This window comes from Saccopteryx bilineata, chromosome 7, assembly GCF_036850765.1.
Source record: "Saccopteryx bilineata isolate mSacBil1 chromosome 7, mSacBil1_pri_phased_curated, whole genome shotgun sequence".
In the NCBI taxonomy this organism is placed as follows: Eukaryota; Metazoa; Chordata; class Mammalia; order Chiroptera; family Emballonuridae; genus Saccopteryx; species Saccopteryx bilineata.
Window position 1 is genome coordinate 71,269,737 of NC_089496.1, and position 22,656 is coordinate 71,292,392.

The 22,656-nt window shown below is 45.6% G+C and overlaps 1 protein-coding gene and 2 non-coding genes across 8 annotated transcripts in view; 2 read left to right on the forward strand and 1 right to left on the reverse strand.

The window, feature by feature from the left end:
* The window catches only part of PRC1 (protein regulator of cytokinesis 1), a 28,408-nt gene extending 9,519 nt beyond the window's left edge, over positions 1–18,889 (forward strand). For 3 of the 6 annotated variants that reach the window (XM_066239839.1, XM_066239841.1, XM_066239842.1), the window contains exons 7-15: positions 225–372; positions 1,747–1,883; positions 6,245–6,340; positions 7,309–7,455; positions 7,617–7,727; positions 15,274–15,384; positions 15,771–15,947; positions 16,267–16,308; positions 17,835–18,889. In XM_066239839.1, the coding sequence (XP_066095936.1) occupies positions 225–372; positions 1,747–1,883; positions 6,245–6,340; positions 7,309–7,455; positions 7,617–7,727; positions 15,274–15,384; positions 15,771–15,947; positions 16,267–16,308; positions 17,835–17,906 (1,041 nt within the window). In that variant the 3' untranslated portion in view covers positions 17,907–18,889. The remainder of the gene's footprint in view (positions 1–224; positions 373–1,746; positions 1,884–6,244; positions 6,341–7,308; positions 7,456–7,616; positions 7,728–15,273; positions 15,385–15,770; positions 15,948–16,266; positions 16,309–17,834) is intronic. The other 3 variants (XM_066239844.1, XM_066239840.1, XM_066239843.1) reach the window with 3 other exon arrangements.
* TRNAG-GCC (transfer RNA glycine (anticodon GCC)) lies at positions 4,856–4,931 on the reverse strand. Its single transcript has one exon. It is a non-coding gene; the product is annotated as a tRNA-Gly (tRNA).
* Positions 5,618–5,693, forward strand: TRNAQ-CUG (transfer RNA glutamine (anticodon CUG)). Its single transcript has one exon. It is a non-coding gene; the product is annotated as a tRNA-Gln (tRNA).
* Positions 18,890–22,656: the final 3,767 nt, after the last annotated feature.

Consider the following 22,656-nt stretch of genomic DNA (forward strand, 5'->3'; position numbering starts at 1 on the left):
GCCTGGAGCAAGCCGATTTTAAAACAAACACCAGGAAAACGTATTAGTAGCCTGCTCATCTTTTATTCTTTGTATGTGTTTCTTAGGTTCCTGGCTCCTATAATAGCATTGGTATAAAGAGTCAATTTGCCTCTGGTTCAGTGCTGTAATTTTATTAAAAGGCGAAATTTTTGCAAAGCTCATGAAAGTGTAAGTAGCACCCTTAACAGCAATTTGTATTTCAGCTGCAGTTAGAAGTGGATCGTTTAGAAGAATTGAAAATGCAAAACATGGAGAAAGTGATTGAGGCCATACGAGTGGAGATTGCTAAGTACTGGGACCAGTGTTTCTACAGCCAGGAGCAGAGACAAGCTTTCGCTCCTTACTATGATGGTTAGTACAAAAGCGATGGTCTTCATGTGGCCTGCACTTATAAAAAAAGAACACTTTCACCAGGAAGTATGTCCTGTAGGACAGATATATTTACCTTTTCAAGCCATTCAGCATATATTGACATTCCTGTATAAACGAGCATTTGGAAATGCTGTTGAGAAATAGCATTTCTTTTATTTCTGAAGCAGTATATCACTACCCTGTTGTTGTGAGCTCAAGTTTATCAGGTGCTTGCTTACTATATGCCAGGTACAATGTCAGACTTTTTTTTAGAAAGAGAGGGACAGACAGACACGAAGGGAGAGAGGTGAGAAGCATCAGCTCATAGTTGCAGCACCTCAGTTGTTCATTAATTGCTTTCTGATATGCGCCTTGACCAGGGGGCTCCAGCTGAGCCAGTGATCCCTTGTTCAAACCAGTGACCTTGGGGTTTCGAACCTGGATCCTCAGCATCTCATGTTGACACTAGATCCACTGTGCCACTGCCTGGTCAGGCCAATGTCAAACTGTCAAACTCTTTTTTTTTTTTTTTACAGAGACAGAGAGTCAGCGAGAGGGATAGACAGGGACAGACAGAAAGGAACGGAGAGATGAGAAGCATCAATCATTTGTTTCTCGTTGCGCTTTGTGACACCTTAGTTGTTAATTGATTGCTTTCTCATATGTGCCTTTACCGTGGGCCTTCAGCAGACCGAATAACTCCTTGCTCAAGCCAGCGACCTTGGGCTCAAGCTGGTGAGCTTTTTTGCTCAAACCAGATGAGCCCGCACTCAAGCTGGTGACCTCAGGGTCTCGAACCTGGGTCTTTCACATCCCGGTCCAATGCTCTATCCACTGCGCCACCTTCTGGTCAGGCTCAAACTCTTAATGATATTATCTCACTCTCCATGTCAAGAGATGACACAAAGGTGCATAAATGTTGAGTAATTCGAACCAGAGGCACAGTAGGTAAAGGGCAGAGCTCACATTTGAGCCCACAGAGTCTGACCCAGAGCCCGATAGAATTCTAGTCTGACCTGAATATAAAGATGAGGCTGTCTACTAAATTACACATTTGGGATATTTTCGGCAACCCAACACTCTACTGGGCAGGGTGGAAAGGGAGGACATGAAAAAACCTAAGACAAGGCGAAGGATGACACAGAAGTATGAGAGTCTTAGTCATCGCAGTCCGTGCTCTAGTCCCTGACTCCCTAGTCCGACCAGGCTGATGGTGACAAACCTGGCTTTTGGTACCCACATGTTTACTTATTTCTGTAACATTTTTCTATAATGAGGAATAATTTATTTTTATTTGAAGGAATAAGTGGTTAATAAGTTAAGATACGAAACACTGGAGAAATTTTTAAAAACTACTGGACTTATGTCTTACAGAGGACTACACAGAAAGTCTGCTCCAGCTCCATAATGCTGAGATCGTGCAGTTAAAAAACTACTATGAGGTTCACAAAGAACTCTTTGAAGGCGTGAAGAGGTGGGAAGAAAGCTGGAGGCTTTTCTTAGAGTTTGAGGTACTGCCCTCATTTTCCTGTTTTCCTTAGAGCAGGGGTCGGGAACCTTTTTGGCTGAGAGAGCCATGAACACCACATATTTTAAAGTGTAATTCCGTGAGAGCCATACAACGACCCGTGTACATTACGACGCATTATCCAATAAAAATTTGATATTGTCCCGGAGGACAGCTGTGATTGGCTCCAGCCACCTGCAACCATTAACATGAGCAGTAGGAAATGAGTGGATTGTAATACATGAGAATGCTTTATATATTTTTTTTGGGAGGGGGTGTTGTGTTTTTTTATTTACAGAGACAGAGTCAGAAGAGGGATAGACAGGGACAGACAGGCAGGAATAGAGAGATGAGAAGCATCAATCATTAGTTTTTCCTTGCGCGTTGCAACACCTTAGTTGTTCATTGATTGCTTTCTCATATGTGCCTTGACTGTGGGCCTTCAGCAGACCAAGTAACCCCTTGCTTGAGCCAGCGACCTTGGGTCCAAACACTGGAGAAATTGCTCAAACCAGATGAACTCGTGCTCAAGCTGGTGACCTCGGAGTCATGAACCTGGGTCCTCCGCATCCCAGTTCGACGCTCTATCCACTGCCACCGCCTGGTCAGGAGAGAATGTTTTATATTTTTAACATTTTTTTTATTATTATTATTTATTTTTTTTTCTTTTTCTTTCTGAAGCTGGAAATGGGGAGAGACAGTCAGACAGACTCCCGCATGCGCCCGACCGGGATCCACCCGGCACACCCACCAGGGGCGACGCTCTGTCCACCAGGGGGCGATGCTCTGCCCCTCTGGGGCCTCGCTCTGCCGCGACCAGAGCCACTCTAGCACCTGGGGCAGAGGCCAAGAAGCCATCCCCAGCGCCCGGGCCATCTTTGCTCCAATGGAGCCTTGGCTGCGGGAGGGGAAGAGAGAGACAGAGAGGAAGGAGGGGGGGCGGGGGTGGAGAATCAAATGGGCGCTTCTCCTATGTGCCCTGGCCGGGAATCGAACCCGGGTCCCCTACATTTTTTTTATTATTAAAGATTTGTCTGCGAACCAGATGCAGCCATCAAAAGAGCCACATCTGGCTTACAAGCCATAGGTTCCCGACCCCTGCCTTAGAGGATGATGAAATGTTAAGAAAGCGTGTCCAGGCCCTGGCCAGTTGGCTCAGTGATAGAGCGTTGGCCTGGTGTGCAGGAGTCCCAGGTTTGATTCCCAGCCAGGGCACATAGGAGAAGCGCCCATCTGCTTCTCCACCCCACCCCCTCTCCTTCCTCTGTCTCTCTCTTCCCCTCCCACAGCCAAGGCTCCATTGGAGCAAAGTTGGCCCATGAGCTGAGGATGGCTCCATGGCCTCTGCCTCAGGCATTAGAATGGCTCTGGATGCAACAGAGCGATGTCCCAGATGGGCAAAGCATCGCCCCCTGGTGGGCATGCTGGGTGGATCCTGGTCGGGCACATGCAGGAGTCTGTCTGACTGCCTCCCTGTTTCCAACTTCAGAAAAATTTTTAAAAAAAGAAAGAAAGCGTGTCCTGTATAGAGTCAGAGTCCAGTTTCCTTTGCTCTCTACTGGGTTTCATCATTAAGTGTAAATTACTGCTGACCTATCTGTATTTGTGAGGCTCGTGTGTAGGCACAAAGAAGAAGATCCCAAACAAATGGCTTCCAGTAGAGGTTTCTGGCATAAAGCAGCTCAATGGGTAGGCAGTGCAGAACAGGTGTGGCAGTTCCACAGTCAGTGGGGTCCCAGGCTTCCCCAGCTCATGCCTTCCCTACCACTCAGGGGTGAACCTTATCCTCAGGTTCAAGTTGGCCCCGGAGCTTCTGCCGTAGGGTTTCAGGCAGCATGGTGGAGAAAGGAACAAAGAAGGTACTGTCCCTCCAACCTGCTAAGGGCTTTTCCCTGACTCTTATAGCAGCATCTCTACTCACATTCCACACCGGTCACTGGTGAGGCTGGGGTTATTGCTGCCACAGAGGAATTTGGGTTCTGTTACTAAGGAGAGAGAGAAGAATGAATATTGGGCCAGGCAACTAATATTCTCTACCATTCCAACTTTTGCTGTTTTCTTAGAAGATTGCTTGGGCTTTGGTGTACATTTGTATACAGAATTCCTTTTCTTCTGATCAACATAGCACAGACAGTTTCCCTCAGGATTTTAGAGCTTGGGGCCAGGACTAGGAGGAAGCAATGCTGTCACAAAATTCAAGACTTGTTCTAAGATTCATTTTTGCAATTTTTAGAGCCTGAAGGGTCCTTCAGAGAATCCTGAGTTCAACTTCCTCACATTTACAAGTGGAAAGCTAAAACTCAGAAGTGGAGAGAACTGTGTGAGATCTTTCAGCTGTTATAGAACAGGTGTCCCCATCCTTAGTTTCTCCTTACTTCTAGTTGAAAGCAAGGAGGAGGAGGAGGAATAAATGTCAATAAAGAGCCCAAAAAGTAACCTTTGTTGACATGCCCATATTTAAGAAAAAATAAGAGACTAACTACCATCCACTTTAGTTTTTGTTTATAGGCTGCCACCATCCAAGCAGGCTGGGAGGGAAATGGAATTTCTTTACAAGCTTAGCTACCAGATTGTCAAGATTGATTCTGTACTTTTTTGATTATCTGTTCCTAATTTTGAGTGTACACACCTCATTTATACTTGTAAGTTATTACTGTTCTGATTTTTTCCCCCCAGAGGTTAGTTTTTTATTGTTTTTTGTTTGTTTGTTTGTTTGTTTGTTTGTTTTTATATTTTTCTGAAGTTGGAAACGAGGAGGCAGTCAGACTCCCGCATGCGCCCGACCAGGATCCACCCGGCATGCCCACTGGGGGCGATGCTCTGCCCATCTGGGGCATTGCTGTGTTGCAACCAGAGCCATCCTCAGCGCCCGGGCCAACTTTGCTCCAATGGAGCCTTGGCTGCGGGAGGGGAAGAGAGAGACAGAGAGGAAGGAGAGGGGGAGGGGTGGAGAAGCAGATGGGCGCTTCTCCTGTGTGCCCTGGCCAGGAATTGAACCTGGGACTCCTGCACGGCAGGCCAACGCTCTACCACTGAGCCAACCAGCCAGGGCCCGTTACTGTTCTGATTTTCTGTATACATGATAGAATAACAAACAGAAATGTTCAAAAGTATAAGAAGCCCCTGGCCAGATAGCTCAGCTCATTAGAGCATGGTCCCAATAAGCCAAGGTTGCAGGTTTAATCCCTGGTCGGCACATACAAGAATCAACCAATGAATGCATAAATAAGTGGAAAAACAAATTAATCTCTCTCTGTCTCTCTCTTTAAAAAATCAATACAAAAATTTTACAAACAGTATAAAAAGCTTAACATTCTTCACTTTTTTACTTACCCATTTTGTGAAGGTTAACTTAATGAAAACCAAATTATCAATGACCCTTAAACTTTTACCTTTAAGCTGCAGTGTCTGAATAGGCCAGAGTGACTGGGCAGATACAGGTGCCCCCCCAAACTCTCTTGTGTGTTGACCTTCCCCTTGTCCCTCCACATAGCTCACTTCTTCTAGGTGACATGTAATCTTTTCACACCTGAACCAAGAAAGGGAATTAGTGCATTGTGCCTTAAATATTGAAGCTTGTCTTCCTTTTTAGATGACAAGTAAAACACTAGTTTTCCTGCACTCCAGTGAACATGCTAATACCTAACTTCTCTAACTTAGGACCTGACCCCTCTTCTATTCCCACTGCTGAGAGGGAGTGGGAATGCAAAATTCAGTCTCCTTAATAATGTACATCCTACCCTGGCTGGTTGGCTCAGTGGTAGAGCGTCGGCTCCTGGTGTGGAAGTCCTGGGTTCGATTCCCAGCCAGGGCACACAGGAGAAGCGCCCATCTGCTTCTCCACCCTTCCCTTTTCCTTCCTCTCGGTCTTTTCCCCTCCCACACAGGCAAGGCTCCATTGGAGCAAAGTTGGCCCGGGTGCTCTGGTTGCAATGGAACAAAGCCTCAGATGGGCAGAGTATTGCCCCCTGGTGGGCATGCCGGGGTGGGGGTTGGGAGGTAGAGGATCCTGGTCGGGCACTTGTGGGAGTCTGTGACTGCCTCCCTGCTTCTAACATCGGAAAAATACAAAAAAAATAAAATTGTACATCTGAGTATGATAACAAGGAGTATTTTGGGGTTTTTTTGTTTGTTTGTTTTGTGTTGTGTTATTTATTTTATTGACCCTAGAGAGAGACAGGAACATCTATCTGTTTTTGTATTTTTGTATGTGCCTTGGCTGAGGATCAAACTGGCAACTTCTCCACTTCAGGATGATGCTCTAACCAAACAAGCTATCCAGCCAGGGTACAAGGAGTCTTAATTGAAGTAATTGGTTGATTGCCTGTCCCACGGTTTTTCTCTGATTGAAATGTGTTTTCACAGAGAAAAGCATCAGATCCACGTCGATTCACAAACCGCGGAGGAAATCTTCTGAAAGAGGAAAAGCAGCGAGCCAGGCTCCAAAAAACACTCCCTAAGGTAATACTGTTAAAGAGTTTTGGTGCTTGGCTATAAAATGCTTCACTTTTTGGATGTTCTTTGGTTTGAGTCATTTGCTCCAATCTGTCTACCCTTCCGAAAGTTAGGCAAGGATATTAAGTAATACTAGGTCTTCCTATCCTAAGTAACTGAGTATCTCAAAGAGTATTTTCTAGGGCAGCCATAACAAAATATCACAGACTGGACAGCCTAAACAACAGACATTTATTTTCTCACCATCTGGAGGCTGGAAGTCTGAGATCAAGGTCTAGGCAGGGCTGTTTTTTCTGAGGCTTAGAGATGGTTGTCTGCTCCCTGTGTCTTCACATGGTCTTCCTTCTGTATGTGTCTGTGGCCACAGTTTCTCTTATAAGTCACATTGATTTAGGATCCACCCTAATGACCTCATTTTAACTTATTTACCTCTTATGTCTAAATAAAACCACATTCTCAGTACTGGAAATTAGGATTTCAACAAATAAACAGGCATGAGGGGTAGGCACAATTCAGCCAATAATACAAGCTTAGCAAGCTGTTTAGCAAGTTCTGTGGACTTAAATACAATCCACTATTTTAATAATAATAATAATAGCATATTGAATTAACTTGCCCACCTTTTCATGACTAGTAAAAGATAGATTCCAGCCTGGACCCCAGATGTCCTACTGCCGCTGGACACGGCCTCTTGGATGCTGCTGGTCCCCTCTGGTGCTCCTCTCAGTTTCAGCACCAAAGCCTCAGTGCCAGCGCTGGTCCTTGCCTTTCTTGCTTTCACGTGTGTTGTGAACAAACCATCTCTTGCCTTTGATTTCTGGCTACTCTGGCCTTTCCCCAATTGGGTCCAGCTCCCAGAAGTCAGCTTTACTGATGCTCTGGAGAAGGAGGAATCATTTTGGGGGGGAAATCATTTCCTTTAGGTTTTTAATCAAGGATATGAAGTCCATAATATGTCTTGTGTCTGGTCTCAGCTGGAAGAGGAATTGAAGGCCCAGATCGAAATGTGGGAAGAAGAGCATTCAACAGCATTTGTGATAAATGGGCAGAAATTCATGGAGTATGTGACCGAACAGTGGGAGATGCATCGATTGGAGAAAGAGCGAGCCAAGCAGGAAAGGGTAAGTGAGCCAAGTTTGGGAAGACAGAAGGGTGGTCATGTGAGGAGCCCAGACTCTGCCAGTGCCCATGATGTAAAGACTTGGCACCAGATTTCTGGCCCTACCCTGTCCCAGAATTTTCTCTTCCTGAAATGTATCACTTGCTTCTGACTTTCACACAGCAACTGAAGAACAAGAAGCAGACAGAGACAGAGATGCTGTATGGTAGTACTCCCCGAACACCCAACAAGCGGAGAGGACTGACACCCACCACACCAGGCAAAGTGCGCAAGGTAAGCAAGGGGCTCAAGGCTCCCTCTTGCCTTCTGTCCCACTGAGAATACTTGGTGTTCTCCATGCTTTTTTTTTTTTTTTAATTCATTTTAGAGAGGAGAAGGAGAGAGAGAGAAGGGGTTGGGGGGAGCTGGAAGCATCAACTCCCATATGTGCCTTGAACAGGCAAGCCCAGGGTTTTGAACTGGCAACCTCAGCATTTCCAAGTCAACGCTTTATCCACTGCGCCACCACAGGTCAGGCTCTACTTTTTTAAACAGCTTTTAAAAATAATGTGTTGCCTGACCTGTGGTTACACAGTGGATGGATCATTGACTTGGAACACTGAGGTCACTGGTTCAAGACCTGGGGCTTGCCTGGTCAAGACACATACAAGAAGCAACTGCTACAGTTGATGCTTCTCACGCCGCCCCAATCCTTTTCTCTCTCTCTCTCTCCTCACTAAAATCAATAAATAAAGTTAAAAATAAGTAAATAAATAAAATAACGTATGTTTGCCTGACCAGGCGGTGGCACAGAGGATAGAACGTCAACCTGGGATGCTGAGGACCCAGGTTCGAAATTCCGAGGTTGCCGGCTCGAGCATAGGGTTGCTGGCTTGTGTGTGGGTTATAGACATGACCCCATGGTTACTTGCTTGAAGCCAGGGTCACTGGCTTGAGCAAGGAGTCACTGGCTTGAACAAGGAGTCACTGGCTCGGCTGTATCCTCTTGGTCAAGGTACATAATGAGAAAGCAATCAATGGACAACTAAAGTGCCACATTAACAAGTTGATGCTTCTTATCTCTCTCCCTTCTTGTTTGGCCCTGTCTGTCCCTCTACTGTCTCTCTCTCTCTCTTTAAAAAATAAAAATAAGTGCACCGTACATAGTTATTACATTATTGACTATGTTTCCTATACTTTATGTCCTTGTGACTATTTTGTAATTACCAAGTTGTGTTTTGTTTTGTTTTGTTTTGTTGTTAATAGAGCAACAGAGAGGGACAGATTGGGACAGACAGGTAGGAAGGGAGAGAGATGAGAAGCATCAATTCTCTCTCTTTTTTTTTTTTTTGTATTTTTCTGAAGCTGGAAACGGGGAGGCAGTCAGACAGACTCCCGCATGCGCCCGACCGGGATCCACCTGGCACGCCCACCAGGGGGCGATGCTCTGCCCATCCGGGGCATTGCTCTGTCTCAACCAGAGCCACTCTAGCACCTGGGGCAGAGGCCAAGGAGCCATCCCCAGCGCCCGGGCCATCTTTTGCTCCAATGGAGCCTTGGCTGTGGGAGGGGAAGAGAGAGACAGAGAGGAAGGAGAGGGGGAGGGGTGGAGAAGCAGATGAGCGCCTCTCCTGTGTGCCCTGGCCGGGAATCGAACCCAGGACTTCCACAGGCCAGGCCGATGTTCTACCACTGAGCCAACCGGCCAGGGCCTGGAAGCATCAATTCTTTGTTGTGGCAGTTGTTCATTTATTGCTTTCTCAAGTGCCTTGACCTGGGGTCTCCAGCATATCTAATGACCCCTTGCTCAACTCAGCGACCTTGGGCTCAAGTCAGCGACCATGGGGTCATGTCTATGATCCCATGCCAAAGCCAGTGATCCCACACTGAAGCCCAGTGAGCCCGTGCTCAAACCAGTGACCTTGGGGTTTCGAACCTGGGTCCTCTGTGTTCTAGTCCTACACTCTTATCTACTGTGCTACCTCCTGGTCAGGCCCAAGTTGTGCTTCTTAATCCCTTCACCTTTGGTCTAGCCCCCCAATCCTCCTCCCCTCTGGCAACTGTCAAAACATTCTCTGTATTTATGAGTCTGTTTCTTTTTTGCTTGTTCATTTACTTTGTTTTTTAAATTTGTCATATAAATGAAGTCATATGGTATGTGTTTTCAACTAGCTTTTTTCACTGAGCAAATGCCCTCTATGTCCATCCATATAGTCACGGGTGGCAAGATTTTATTTTTTTATGGCTGAGTCATTGCATTGTATGTATATACCAAATCTTCATTCATTTATAGATGTACACTTAGGTTGCTTCCATATCTTGGCTATCTTAAGTAATGCTATAACAAACATGTATGCATATGTTCTATCAAATTAGTGTTTTGGGTTCCTTCAGATAAGTACCCAGAAGTAGAATTACTGGGTCCTTCTTTGTCTCTTACAGCCTTTTTTTGTTTTGTTTTGTTTTGTTTTGTTCTTAAGGTTTTCTGTATTGATTTTAAAGAGAAAAGAGGGGGGAGAGAGAGAGAAGTATCAACTTATAGTTGCTTTACTTCTTTAATTGTTCATTGATTACTTGTTCTATGTGCCTTGACCAGGCATGGCCAGGGTTTCAAACCTGTGACCTCAGGATTCTAGGTCAATGTTTTATCCATTGTGCCACCCCAGGTTTTTCTAAACTTCCGTTTCCATTTCATGAGGTATTTTTTTCCATCCCTTTACTATCATATCAGTCTGTTGTATGTGTTTCAATCCTCTAGATCAGGGGTCGGGAACCTTTTTGGCTGAGAGAGCTATGAACGCCACATATTTTAAAATGTAATTCCGTGAGAGCCATACAACGACCCGTGTACGTTAGGCATTATCCAATAAAAATTTGGTGTTGTCCTGGAGGACAGCTGTGATTGGCTCCAGCCACCTGTAACCATGAACATGAACGGTAGGAAATGAGTGGATTGTAATACATGAGAATGTTTTATATTTATAACGTTATTATTTTTTTTATTAAAGATTTGTCTGCGAGCCAGATGCAGCCATCAAAAGAGCCACATCTGGCTCGTGAGCCATAGGTTCCCGACCCCTGCTCTAGATGTCATATGGAAGGGTCTTGTTTTTTTATTTATTCAGCCACTATATGTCTTTTGATTGGAGCATTTAATCCATTTGCATTTAAAATAGTTGTTGATAGATATGTATTTATTGCCATTTTTTTTTTTAATATTTATTCATTTACTTATTTGAGAAAGGCAGGGGCAGAGAGAGAGACAGGAACATTGAGCTGCTCCTGTATGTGCCCTGACCTGGAATCGAACCGGCAACCTCCGTGCTCTGGGATGATGCTCCAACCGACTGAGCTATGTGGTCAGGGCTATTTATTGCCATTTTAATATTCATATTTTTAATTTTTTTTCTTCCTAAAGAAGGCTCATTAACATTTCTTATAATACTCATTTGGTTATGGTGAACTCCTTTAGCTTTTCTTGTCTGGGAAGCTCTTTAGCCATCCTTAGATTCTAAATGATAGCTTTGCTAGCTAGAGTAATCTTGATTGTAGGTCCTTGCTTTTCATCACTTTGAGTATTTGCTATTAGTCTCTTTTGGCCTGTAAAGTTTCTGTTGACAAATAGTCCTATGGGAGCTCCCTTGTAGGTAACTACCGGTAACTGCTTTTCTTCTTGCTGATTTTAGGTCCTCTGTCTTTAAATTTTGGTATTTTAATTATAATGTGCAGGCCTTTTGGGGTTCATCTTGTTTGGGATTCTGTGTGCTTCTTAGACTTGTGTATCTGTTTCTTTTACCAAGGTAGTGAAGTTTTGTCTTTTTTTTTCAAATAGCTCTTCAATTCCTTGCTGTCCTCCTTCCAGCACCCCCATGAAGCTGATATTAGTGCACTTGAAGTCCAAGAGGCCCCTTAAACTCTATCCTCATTTTTTGGATTTTTTTTCTTTTTCTGTTCTGATTAGGTATTTTCTGCTTCCTTATCTTCTAAATTGCTGATTCTGTCCTCTGCTTCATCTAAGCTGCTGTCCATTCTTTCTAATGTATTCTTCATTTGTGACTGGTTCTTTTTTATATTTCCTATCTCTTTGTTGAAGTTCTTACTGAGCTGATCTATTCTTCCCCTGTTTGTTGAGCATCCTTATAATCAGTGTTTTGAACTCTGCAGCTGGTTAGTTGCTTGTCTCTATTTTATTTGGTTGTTTTTTTTCTAGAGTTTTGTCCTGTTCTCTCATTTGGGACATGTTTCTTTGTCTCAATTTGGCTGCCTCCGTGTTTGTTTCTATGGATTAGGTAGAGCTGCTATGTCTTCTCATCTTGGTAGAGTGGCCTTATATTGAAAGTACCCTGTGGGGCCCAGTGGTGTGGCCTCCCCAGTCAGCTGAGGTGGGCACTCCAGCTAGGCCTGCGCCCCCCCCCCACTCACTCCCTGTATGGGCTTTGTGTACCCTTCTATTGTAGTTGAGCCTTGATTGCTGTTGGCATGTCAATAGAAGGGATTGACCCCGGGTTGACTGGTTGTGAGGCTCAACTGCAACTACATGGGAGGAGGTGCTATGCAGGTGCCCAGCCCATGGAGGAGGACTCTCTTCAGCTGGGCTCCAGTGCCCTCATGGAAGTACTTGGGTGATATTCTGACATGGTATGAAGCTGTCTAGAGTGTGCAGTGGTTCTGGGGCCTCTCAGGAGGTGCAGACAAATGCCAGCTGCTGACTATACCTGTTCTGGGTCACCCAGCATGAGAAACAAAGTGATGTAGAGATGGTTGGCACTTGTGTTGGGCTTGGAGGTGCCCAGTAGAGGCCAGTCTGAACCAAACTGGCTACTGCTATTGCCATGTTTGAGGCTGCCTAGCAAGAGGTATGGGGCACCTGAGGCCGGATGCTACTTGTTTGGAGTTTGTGGACCTTGAAGAGATTTTAGAAAGTCCAAAGCACGAGCCATTTGTATGGAAATGCCACTAGAAGTGGCTTGGGTGGGGAGGGGTCTCAAAATCACTAAGGTGTTGTTAGCCAGATTGATGGAGCTCAGACATGGTGCCTACTTGAACTTGCAGGGCTAGGCAAAGAACAGTGTGCTCTGCCAGCACATTGTTCTGGGAGAAAGCTGCCAGTTCAGTCCCCTCTCCAAAGCCAGTTTAGTTCCTTTGCATATGTTTCTTTTTTCTCTCTCTCTCTCTCTTTTTTTTTTTTTTTTTTTTTGTATTTTTCTGAAGCTGGAAACGGGGAGAGACAGTCAGACAGACTCCCGCATGCGCCCGACCGGGATCCACCCGGCACGCCCACCAGGGGCGAAGCTCTGCCCACCAGGGGGTGATGCTCTGCCCCTCCGGGGCGTCACTCTGTCGCAACCAGAGCCACTCTAGCGCCTGGGGCAGAGGCCAAGGAGCCATCCCCAGCGCCCGGGCCATCTTTGCTCCAATGGAGCCTTGGCTGCGGGAGGGGAAGAGACAGAGAGGAAGGCGGGGGTGGGGGTGGAGAAGCAAATGGGCTCTTCTCCTATGTGCCCTGGCCGGTAATCGAACCCGGGTCTCCCGCACGCCAGGCCGACGCTCTACCGCTGAGCCAACCGGCCAGGGCCCACATATGTTTCTGATGCTTTCTCAGACAGAAAACTCGGCTGCAGTCAGAGAGCGGAGTCAGAGTACATCCATGTGTGGCCCTTTAAGAGAGACACTAGAATTCCAGCAGCCCTCTGTCTCACTCAGCTACCATCCCTGCTGGTTTTCACAGCCAGAAGTTAATCGGAACTTCTTTACCCTTGAACCCTGGGCTTGGGGACCTGGTGTGAGGCTGGGACTCCTGGCTCCATAGCTTAGCTATTCCTCACAATTTTAATCCCCCACATGTGTTGTATGGGACCAACCCATTCTGTGTTTTCACCCCTCCTCCCTGTCTCAACGTGGCCTCTGTATACCCTTTGTTGTAGGACTTCTGGCCAGCTAGCCTTCATGACATTCTCAGTGATGGTGTTTCTGCTGTTGTAATTATGATGTGGTCATGGGAGGAGGCAAACACTCTGTTTCTTCCCTACTCTGCCATCGTGGCTGGAAGGCTTACACTCACACATTTCTGAAGTTACCTCTGCACTAGTCGCAGTCTGTGCTTCCAAAGTGTTACGACACTTTGTGCTTCCAGTAGCAGTGCTAACGTGGTATTTTCAGACTTCTAAATTTTTGTTCATCTGATGGGTTTGAAGTAATGTCTCATGATTTTAGTTTGCCTTTTTTTTAATGATTTGTTTTTAAGCATCAACTCGTAGTAGTTGCTTCTCGTATAGACCTTGAATAAGCAATGACCTCAGCATTCCAGGGTGATGGTTTATCCACTGTGCCACCATGGGCCAGGCTGCATTTCTCTAATTATTAATGTTACTGTTTTAAAATTGTGTTTATTCATTTTAGAGGGAGGGAGAGAGAGAGGAACAACAAGCTCTTACTGTTTATGCCATGACCAGGGATGCAACCTGTCACAACCTCTGTGCTCTGGGACAATGCTCTAACCACCCAAGCTGTCTGGACAGGGCTACATTTCTCTAATTCAGCGGTTCTCAACCTGTGGGTCGCGACCCCAGTGGGGTCGCCTAAAGCCATCAGAAAATACATAATGCATATCAGGTATTTACATTTCAAATCATAACTGTAGCAAAATTACAGTTATGAAGTAGCCACCAAAATTATTTTTTGGTTTGGGGTCCACTGCAACATGAGGAACTGTATTGCGGGGTCACGGCATTAGAAAGGTTGAGAACCACTGCTCTAATTACTAATGAAGTGAACACTAGTCTCTTACAAAGTTTATAGGAATTCTTTATGTTCTGGATGCTATTGCCTGTAAGTTGTATGACAGTGGCTTTTCCCAGTGTTCATGTGTATCTTGTGCAGCTTGTCTTTTTACCCTTTATGGTGTTTTGTTGATGAACAGGAAGTTCTTAATTTTAATACGGTAAAAGCGTATTCAGTATGTTTTCTTTAGGGCTTGTACTTTTTGTACCTTGTAAATACTCTATTACATGAAGCGCATAGATCTTTTTTCCTGTGTTGTATTTTCTAGTCTGTGTCTTGTATTTTAATAGTTTTGTTATCCCATTCCACCTAGAGTTTTTACTTTTAAAAAAATTGTTTGCAGCTTTATTAAGATTGACACATAGTGTGAAGAATGTATGCTTAATAAGTTTTGATTTGTGTACACCTTGAAACTGTCACTACAGTCAAGACAATGAAAATATCCATCACCCAAAAGTCTCCCTTCCTCTTCACCGACCCCCAAGCTCTTGACAACCACAGATTTGCTCTGTCACTATTGTATAATTTGCATTTTCTAACATTTTATAGATGTAGATTCATAGTATGGCTTCTTTCATTTAGCCTAATTTCTTTTATTTGAGAGGTTCATCCATCTTGTTGCATGCATCAGTCAGTCACTGCTTTCTCTTGTTGAACAGTATTCCATTGTATAGCTTTACCACAGTTTGCTTATCCATTCACCTGTGATGAATATTTGTCTTGTTTCTGGTTTTTGGCTGTTACAGATAAAGCTGCTATAAATGTTTATGTGTAAGTCTTTGTATGTCACTGTGCTTTCATTTCTCTGGGGTAACTGCCTGGGAGTGTGATGGCTGGATCGTGTGATAACTGTCTATCAATTTTAGAAACAGAATGGCTATCATTTGATAGCTCTATTTGCTGGGCATAACTAGGCTTTGGACACTTTTTACAAGTTTCCTTAAAACTTTTCATCTACATGTATATTTCTTAGACTGCTTCCCATGTTCATTTCTCTATAGTGTAAGGGCAAGTTGCTGAGCATGTTACCTGAGTGAGTAATATCTGTTTTTCTCCTCAGCTGAACACTACCATCATGTCCAATGCCACAGCCAACAGTAGCATTCGGCCTGCCTTTGGGGGGATAATCTACCACTCCCCAGGGTCTCGACTTCCACCTTCTGGCAGCAAGGTTAGTAAGCTCTTTGTGCAAGGACATCCTTAGCACGTCTCAGCCTGCTTATCCAGGGGCCATGCCTACTTGTTCCAGTTTCTTAGGTCCCTGAATTCAGTTATCACTGATAGGCTTAGAGGTGACAGATACAACCTGTTTAATCTAAAAAACCGAATGAGAAAGAATGGGGTGGGACTGGGAAGCTGAAGAGCAGTGTGGTCTCGCTTTTCAAGTATTTTACAGATGATGGTCAAGATAGGTGTTGTACAGATCATTAAGAGTTCATATTTTGTAATATTGGAAGAACTGTATGGGATTACAGACACATTATTCTGAAGATGGTATCAGTCTCTGTGTGTGTGTATATTATAAGGTTAACACATTGATCTATTCTTTCTCTATAGACAGTCCTCACTTCTACCTGTTCAGGGAAAAAAAATCCTTGTGCTGGCCGGCGGGGTGCCGACAAGGAGAACATGGAGCTCAATGGCAGCCTGCTGAGCGGTGGGTACCCCGGCTCAGCCCCCCTCCAGCACAACTTCAGCCTTAATTCTGTTGCCAGCACCTATTCTGAGTTTGCGGTAATTGACCTTTTCTAATATCTGCCAGTCTCTGAGGAGCACACAGATGGGGCACTGGATATCTTCCCAAGGCACCCAGGTGCTTAGGACAGTGTTTTGGAGGCTGAGAATCCCTTTCCTGCCTTGACCATGACATAGGGTGTGGGCAGTTTCAGGGGGGTATATGGGGAGGAAGTTGACAGCAGCAATTAGACATCTAACCTAGATCCCTCTGCTTAAGAAGTACCATTCCCTGGCTGCAAGAGGTGACCCTTCTTATCATTGCCCTGGTGCTCTCTCGGTGGAGTTCTTGGTCATTGTCTTAATTCTCTGTTCTTAGAAGGATCCGTCCCTCTCTGAGAGCTCCACTGTTGGGCTTCAGGTCTGTATGGCAACCCTGCATGTCACATGTCCGCTTTTCAAACTGATCTGTTAACTGCTGGCTTCATTCCCATCTGGGTACAGGGCTACACTAACCAGTAATCTTCATGGGACCTTTTCACAAAGGAAGCAGGAATTTCTGATGCAGATTGCATACGTAATAATTGTCTGGCTTACATTCCCAACACACTAACCTGCTGATTAACAGGAAAACGTGTTCAGACTTGAATTGGATTCTCAGCCCCACCAAATGTCAGTAAAGTTTTTATCATGGTATTTCACAGCAGAAAACTTACCACCCCGATTGTGACATCAAAGGTCTCCCATGTGCAGGAGAGAATAGCGGCCCCATCCCCTGGGGAGGGTGCCCCAGCTGTGTGCTGCTTATAATGAGGTCCTTGGCCTGCGTGATGATTATTTCCTGGAGTATGTGCCTTACTAACCCTCGGGGCTGAATGCCAGCTTTCTGTACACTCTGAACTCATCAGCACTGCTTCCTTGCCTTTGCCTGTTTCTACCACATTGAGCTGCTAAAACATTCATGAGGCTGTGGAATTTTCCAGAATGCTTTTCAGCTCCTAGTATCCTACCCTGTACTTACCAACACTTAACTACAAGCCCTTTACTCAATGTGTGTTCTGTCTTCTCTTGGGATCTTCCTGTTGAGAGGCAGTCTACCTTACCCTTAGGGGATACTGTGTTTCAGGCTAGGTGCCGGCTCCTCTCTTGCTGCAGGGGTGGAGAATGGCCATGTTGTCCACGGTTGTGGATCGTTTTGAGCATTGACATTATAGCTTCACATTCTGGCACTTTTTTCCAATTACATAACTGGTTCTACCTATAGAGGTGGATACATGCCACTTTGGCCAGGTGATTGCTGGCCTGAGGATCCAGGTGTCTTTTTTTGGCTGGCTCAGTCAAACCCTGTTCCATCCATTTGGAGCTTAAATGCATCTGCTTGCCTCTGTGGTTAAGCCTAAGGAGGTTTGTGTGGTTTTGGTTGCTGTGGGTGGCAGACTCAACCAGGCAGCACTGAAGCCAATAGACTAACCTCTACTAACATCTGTCCTTCTCAGTTGTTATCTGTGCTTTATCTTCTCTGTACCCTGTGCTCCAGCATGAGATCACATCACCAGCAGGTTACAAGGCCCTCAGCCCCAGGGATTGGTAGATACATGGTTTCTGGTCCATTATTATATAAAAGGCTCAAAGACCAAGGCTTGTTTGCCTGCCCAGCTTCAATCCGGAGTACTTTGTGAAATATAAGGGATTTCTCTTTTGTAGGGTTTTAACAGAATAGACTGGCTGAGGAAAGGGGTCAAGGTTGCATGTACACATGCTTCATCTGTGACTAATACAATGGTCCTCAGAGAGTCTCACCGTTTGTTCCTAACACAGCCTATGCCGGGCATGTTTGTGTCAGAGAAATGGCCTCAGGAGGCTATGCTGACGCCTAACCCATGCTTACAAGGGCGGGGCCTGCATGAGAGGGGAATACTGCCACTAATACTGTGTATTTTTCAACAGCGAGAACTTTCAAAGGCCTCCAAATCTGATGCTACTTCTCGAATCCTCAATTCAACCAACATCCAATCCTAAGAAGCCCTGACCTGTTAGCTAGCTGAGGCTTCCTGTGCCTAGACTGGACCTAATGCCACAGGGGTGGCTTTGCTTTCTCTTCAGTTTAGGTGTGCTTGAAACTCTGGATAGGGTACCATGGGCCTAACTTACTTACAGAGGATAATCCATCATAGGCTTAGTGGGTTTTTAGACACTTGTTTTGGCTCAGGAAATACATGAAAAGCTGGGTCATGGCATTAACTTCAAATTTTAGCATATGGAACCTCATGATTGCACTTGCCAAACCACGATCAAGGGCTCGTGTGTCACCATTGTGTAAGAGTTACTGATTCAGCCCATCCTTGGGGTATGGGATTTGAACTTGAACATGTATAATCAGCAATTAACATTTTTTTCATTTAGGAATATTCAGGTAATGCTGTAGCTACAATAGCTGTGCCTTCACCTAAAGGCCTGTCCTCACCGCACACAGGACAGCCTTCCTCCTGATGAGAGTGTGTGTCATAAATTGACATGGCCTGACCTACTGCCAGAGAGGTGACAGGGGTTGGTAGCTCCTTTGTTAAAATCTGTACAGTTATGTTACATGGTATGAGTACATGTGCTTATCTGGAATCTAGTTACTCAGTTTTTCTCTGTCCAGGTCCTGCCGCCAACACCTGTGCCCACAATACCTGAGTTTGTCCCCCGCCCTCCCCACAGCTGGCAGCCAAGTTTGGAGGTTGTTGAGGAGATCTAGAGCTTTGCACATGTCCACCCTGGGCGTTGTTCCCATGGTAGCATACACATGCGGCCCCTGCAGCTCCCTTATTGGTCACTACAGTTCTCCCTAAGGCACTATTATTTATTCATTCCTGCCCACCTGCACAGAACTGCTGTCAGAGCACTAAATGGTTCCCAGGCTCCCGCTGTGGAGGGGTCTACACGTGTGAGCCCTGCTGTTTAGTCATGTGTATACTTTTCCTGTTTTTATTTTAAAATGTGTTAATAAATTAAAATGTATGTACTTATATTAAAGAACAATGTATTGTGGTGTTTGTTTTCAAATTTTCCCAAACAGGATCTGAGGGAAAAAAAAGAAGTATCTTTAGATTTTATTTATTGATTTTTAGAGATAGGAGGGGTGGGGTGGGGTGGGAGAAGCCAGAAGCATCAACTCATAGCAGTTGTTTCCTGTATGTGCCTTGCCTGCGCACACCCAGCGCTTTACCCTCTGTGCCACCACAGGTCAGGCTACTTACCATATTTCCCTATGTATAAGATGCACCTTTTCCTGAAAAACTTGGGGTCTAAAAACTGGGTGCGTCTTATAGAGTGGTAGTTTTTAAACTTGCATTTCCTTTTTTTTGGGGGGGGTATTTTTCCCGAAGTGAGAAGCAGGGGAGAGGGAGCAGAGGGACAGACTGGCGCATGTGCCCAACTGGTATACACCCGGCATGTCCAAGGGGCGATGCTCTGCCCATCTGGGTGGAGGCCATGGAGCCTTCCTCAGCACCTGGGCCAGTTTTGCTCCAATGGAGCCTTGGCTGTGGGAGGGGGAAGAGAGAGAGAGAAAGGAAGGAGGGAAGGGTGGAGAAGCAGGTGGGCACTTCTCCTGTGTGCCCTGACCAAGAATCAAACCTGGGACTTCCACGCCAACACCCTGCTGCTGAGCCCCATGCCAAGGCCGCATTTCCCATTTGTTCGAGCTTGTTTTTATGCTCGTTATATGAATATATGAAGATAAGCTAATCGATGGGAGCTTCAACAGTGATGAGTTGTATGGACTTGACGATGAATAAAACTTCAATAACTTTCTGGAATACATTTTATTTTTTAAATTTCAGACTCCAGTATTAAAGTGCATCTTATACATAGGAAATGCATTAAGTCTTGTATACAGATGAGTTAACATTAGGAAACTTGTGGTTTCACAGAACTAGGTTTTATAGGGTGAAACTGGCTTTTTTTAATTTAAAAGATTTTATTTATTGATATTAGAGGACAGAGAGAAAGGTGGCAGGAGAAATGGGAAGCATAAACTTGTAGCAGTTGCTTCTCGTATGTGCCTTGACCCAACAAGTCCGGGGTTTCAAACCAGCAACCTCAGCATTCCAGGTTGATGCTTTATCCACCGAACCACCACAGGTCAGGCTGGCTTTATTGATTTAAAATATAGATTTGGTTTTAATGTCTTTATCATATTGTGTATATTTCAGTTGTACTTGACATTAGAAGTCATGTTAGTTACAGGTGTACAATATAATGCTGAGATATATAACTTACGAAGTGATCACCTGGAGAAATGTAGTAGTGACCTGATTTTAATGGACTCTTGCAGAAGCTATAAAAGTGGGCAAAATTCAGACCCGGGGTGGGGGAAGGGGGTCTGAGAGATGAAAGGCCCCATCTCAGGAGAAGCAGACTAGAAAAAAGAAAGCATGACAAAGTAAGGCTTATCCTGGCAGGAAGTCAGGATCTGTTGCTGGTGGGAGTGTGAGATGTTGCAGAAAACTGTGTGTGTGTGTGTTATGGGGGTGAAAGTGTTTTCACCTTGTTAGGTCTGTAGTTGGGACTGTGAGGGTACAGAGGTGAGTGAGCCTCTGTAAATTGTGTGTCATGTGGTCTGTACATTCACTCATCAACATCTACTGAGCCCTGGGACTTGCCAGTCTGAACATCGGCACATTGGGTCCCTGCCCTTCTGGCATTAATATCTGTGGACGAGACAACAAACGAGTGATGACAGGCAGTGGTGAGTGCTGTCCAGAAAAGAAAACGTAATGGGTGATGCCTAGGGAGAAGTGGGAGTTGCTTTAGCTAAGTGGTTAAGGAAGGCTTGTCCAATGAAGGGACATTTAGTGACTTGAAAAACTAGCCAGCCCTGCAAACAGCTGGGGAAAGTGTTTGAGGCAGAGGCACAGCAAGCCAGGGATGGTGTGTTCTGTAGACAGAAAGACTGCCAGTAACTGACACAGTAGATGGGAAGAGGGCCAACATAGGTCTAAGAGGAAGTCTGGGGTTAGGTCATCTGGGGCCTCAGGCCATGGTAATGCTTTGAGTTATATTCAAGTAGCATTGGGAAGCCACTGGGTTTTTAAACAGGCAGTAGGATGATCTGCTTTATGATGCTACATTAAAACTGCTTTTGGTAGAGAACAGACTGGGTTGGGGGAAAGGGTAAGGGAGAGTAGAAGCAGGGAAACTAATCAGAAGGTTACCAGCTGTCCAGGTGAAGGCTGGCATCACCTTGGACAAAGCTGGAAGCAGAAATGGTGAGAAGTGGTCAGCTGCAGGGTCTGCTTGGGAGGTAGAGCTGAAAGGACTTAGTGGGTCAAGTATTAGGGTAGGTGGGAAGGGAGGGAGGAATTAGGAATGATTCCAAGGTGTGGGGCCTGAGCAATGGGAAGTGCGGTGCTGCCACTGAAGAGATGGGGAGAACAGGAAGCAGGTCTAGAAAGAGGGTGGGGATCAGTGCTTGTGCTGAGCCATGGCCCTTGGCTGCAGGAATCAAGCTCAGGGAGAAGTCAGAGCAGGAGATAGAAATTTGAGAGCCAATTGCATACAGATGGCATTTAAGTCTTGAGTCTGGGTAAGGTCATGAAGGATAGAGGGTAGATGGAGAAAGAGAAACTTGACTCAGTGTCTGCTGGACACCAGGCACGTGATCAGTGCTCTAAACACAAGGTCTGTGTGGTGCCCCAAGACAATTTGGGGGTGCCTAACGTTGCTGAAAGGGCAGGAGGGGTTTCCTGGAGGAGGAGCATGTAGGCAGGCCCTGAGAGATGAAGTTAGGGGAAGAGACAGAATGTATTCCAGGGTGTAAAGTAACGTGCAGAGGCCCAGAGACAGAGAAGGTGGATACAATGCAGGGTCAGAAACAAGGCCTCCAAAGATGCAGCAAGCTGAGCTAAGAAGACAAATGGAAAATAAGGGCCAAGGAAGGGTTTTAAATGGGAGTGACATAATTAGACTTAAAGCACTTTTTTTTACTGCCTATGTTTTCTGTGTCTTACGGTTTCAAGCATTACATTAAATCTTTATTTCAACTTGACTTTATTCTTGTGTACAGTATAAGAAAGTGATCTAGTTTCATTTTCTTGCATGTATCTGTCTAATTTTCCCAACACCATTTATTGAAGAGGCTGTCTTTTCCACATGGTATGTTCTTGCCTCCTTTGTCATTTTTTTTTTTTTTTTTTTTTTTTTTTTTTTTGCATTTTTCTGAAGCTGGAAACAGGGAGAGACAGTCAGACAGACTCCCGCATGCGCCCGACTGGGATCCACCCGGCACGCCCACCATGGGGCGAGGCTCTGCCCACCAGGGGGCGATGCTCTGCCCATCCTGGGCGTCGCCATGTTGCGACCAGAGCCACTCTAGCGCCTGAGGCAGAGGCCACAGAGCCATCCCCAGCGCCCGGGCCATCTTTGCTCCAATGGAGCCTTGGCTGCGGGAGGGGAAGAGAGAGACAGAGAGGAAAGCGCGGCGGAGGGGTGGAGAAGCAAATGGGCGCTTCTCCTGTGTGCCCTGGCCGGGAATCGAACCCGGGTCCTCCGCACGCTAGGCCGACGCTCTACCGCTGAGCCAACCGGCCAGGGCTTTTTTTTTTTTTTTTTTTGTATTTTTCTGAAGCTGAAAATGGGGAGAGACAGTCAGACAGACTCCCGCATGCGCCCGACTGGAATCCACCCGGCACGCCCACCAGGGGCGATGCTCTGCCCCTTCCAGGCGTCGCCCTGTTGCGACCAGAGCCACTCTAGTGCCTGGGGCAGAGGCCAAGGAGCCATC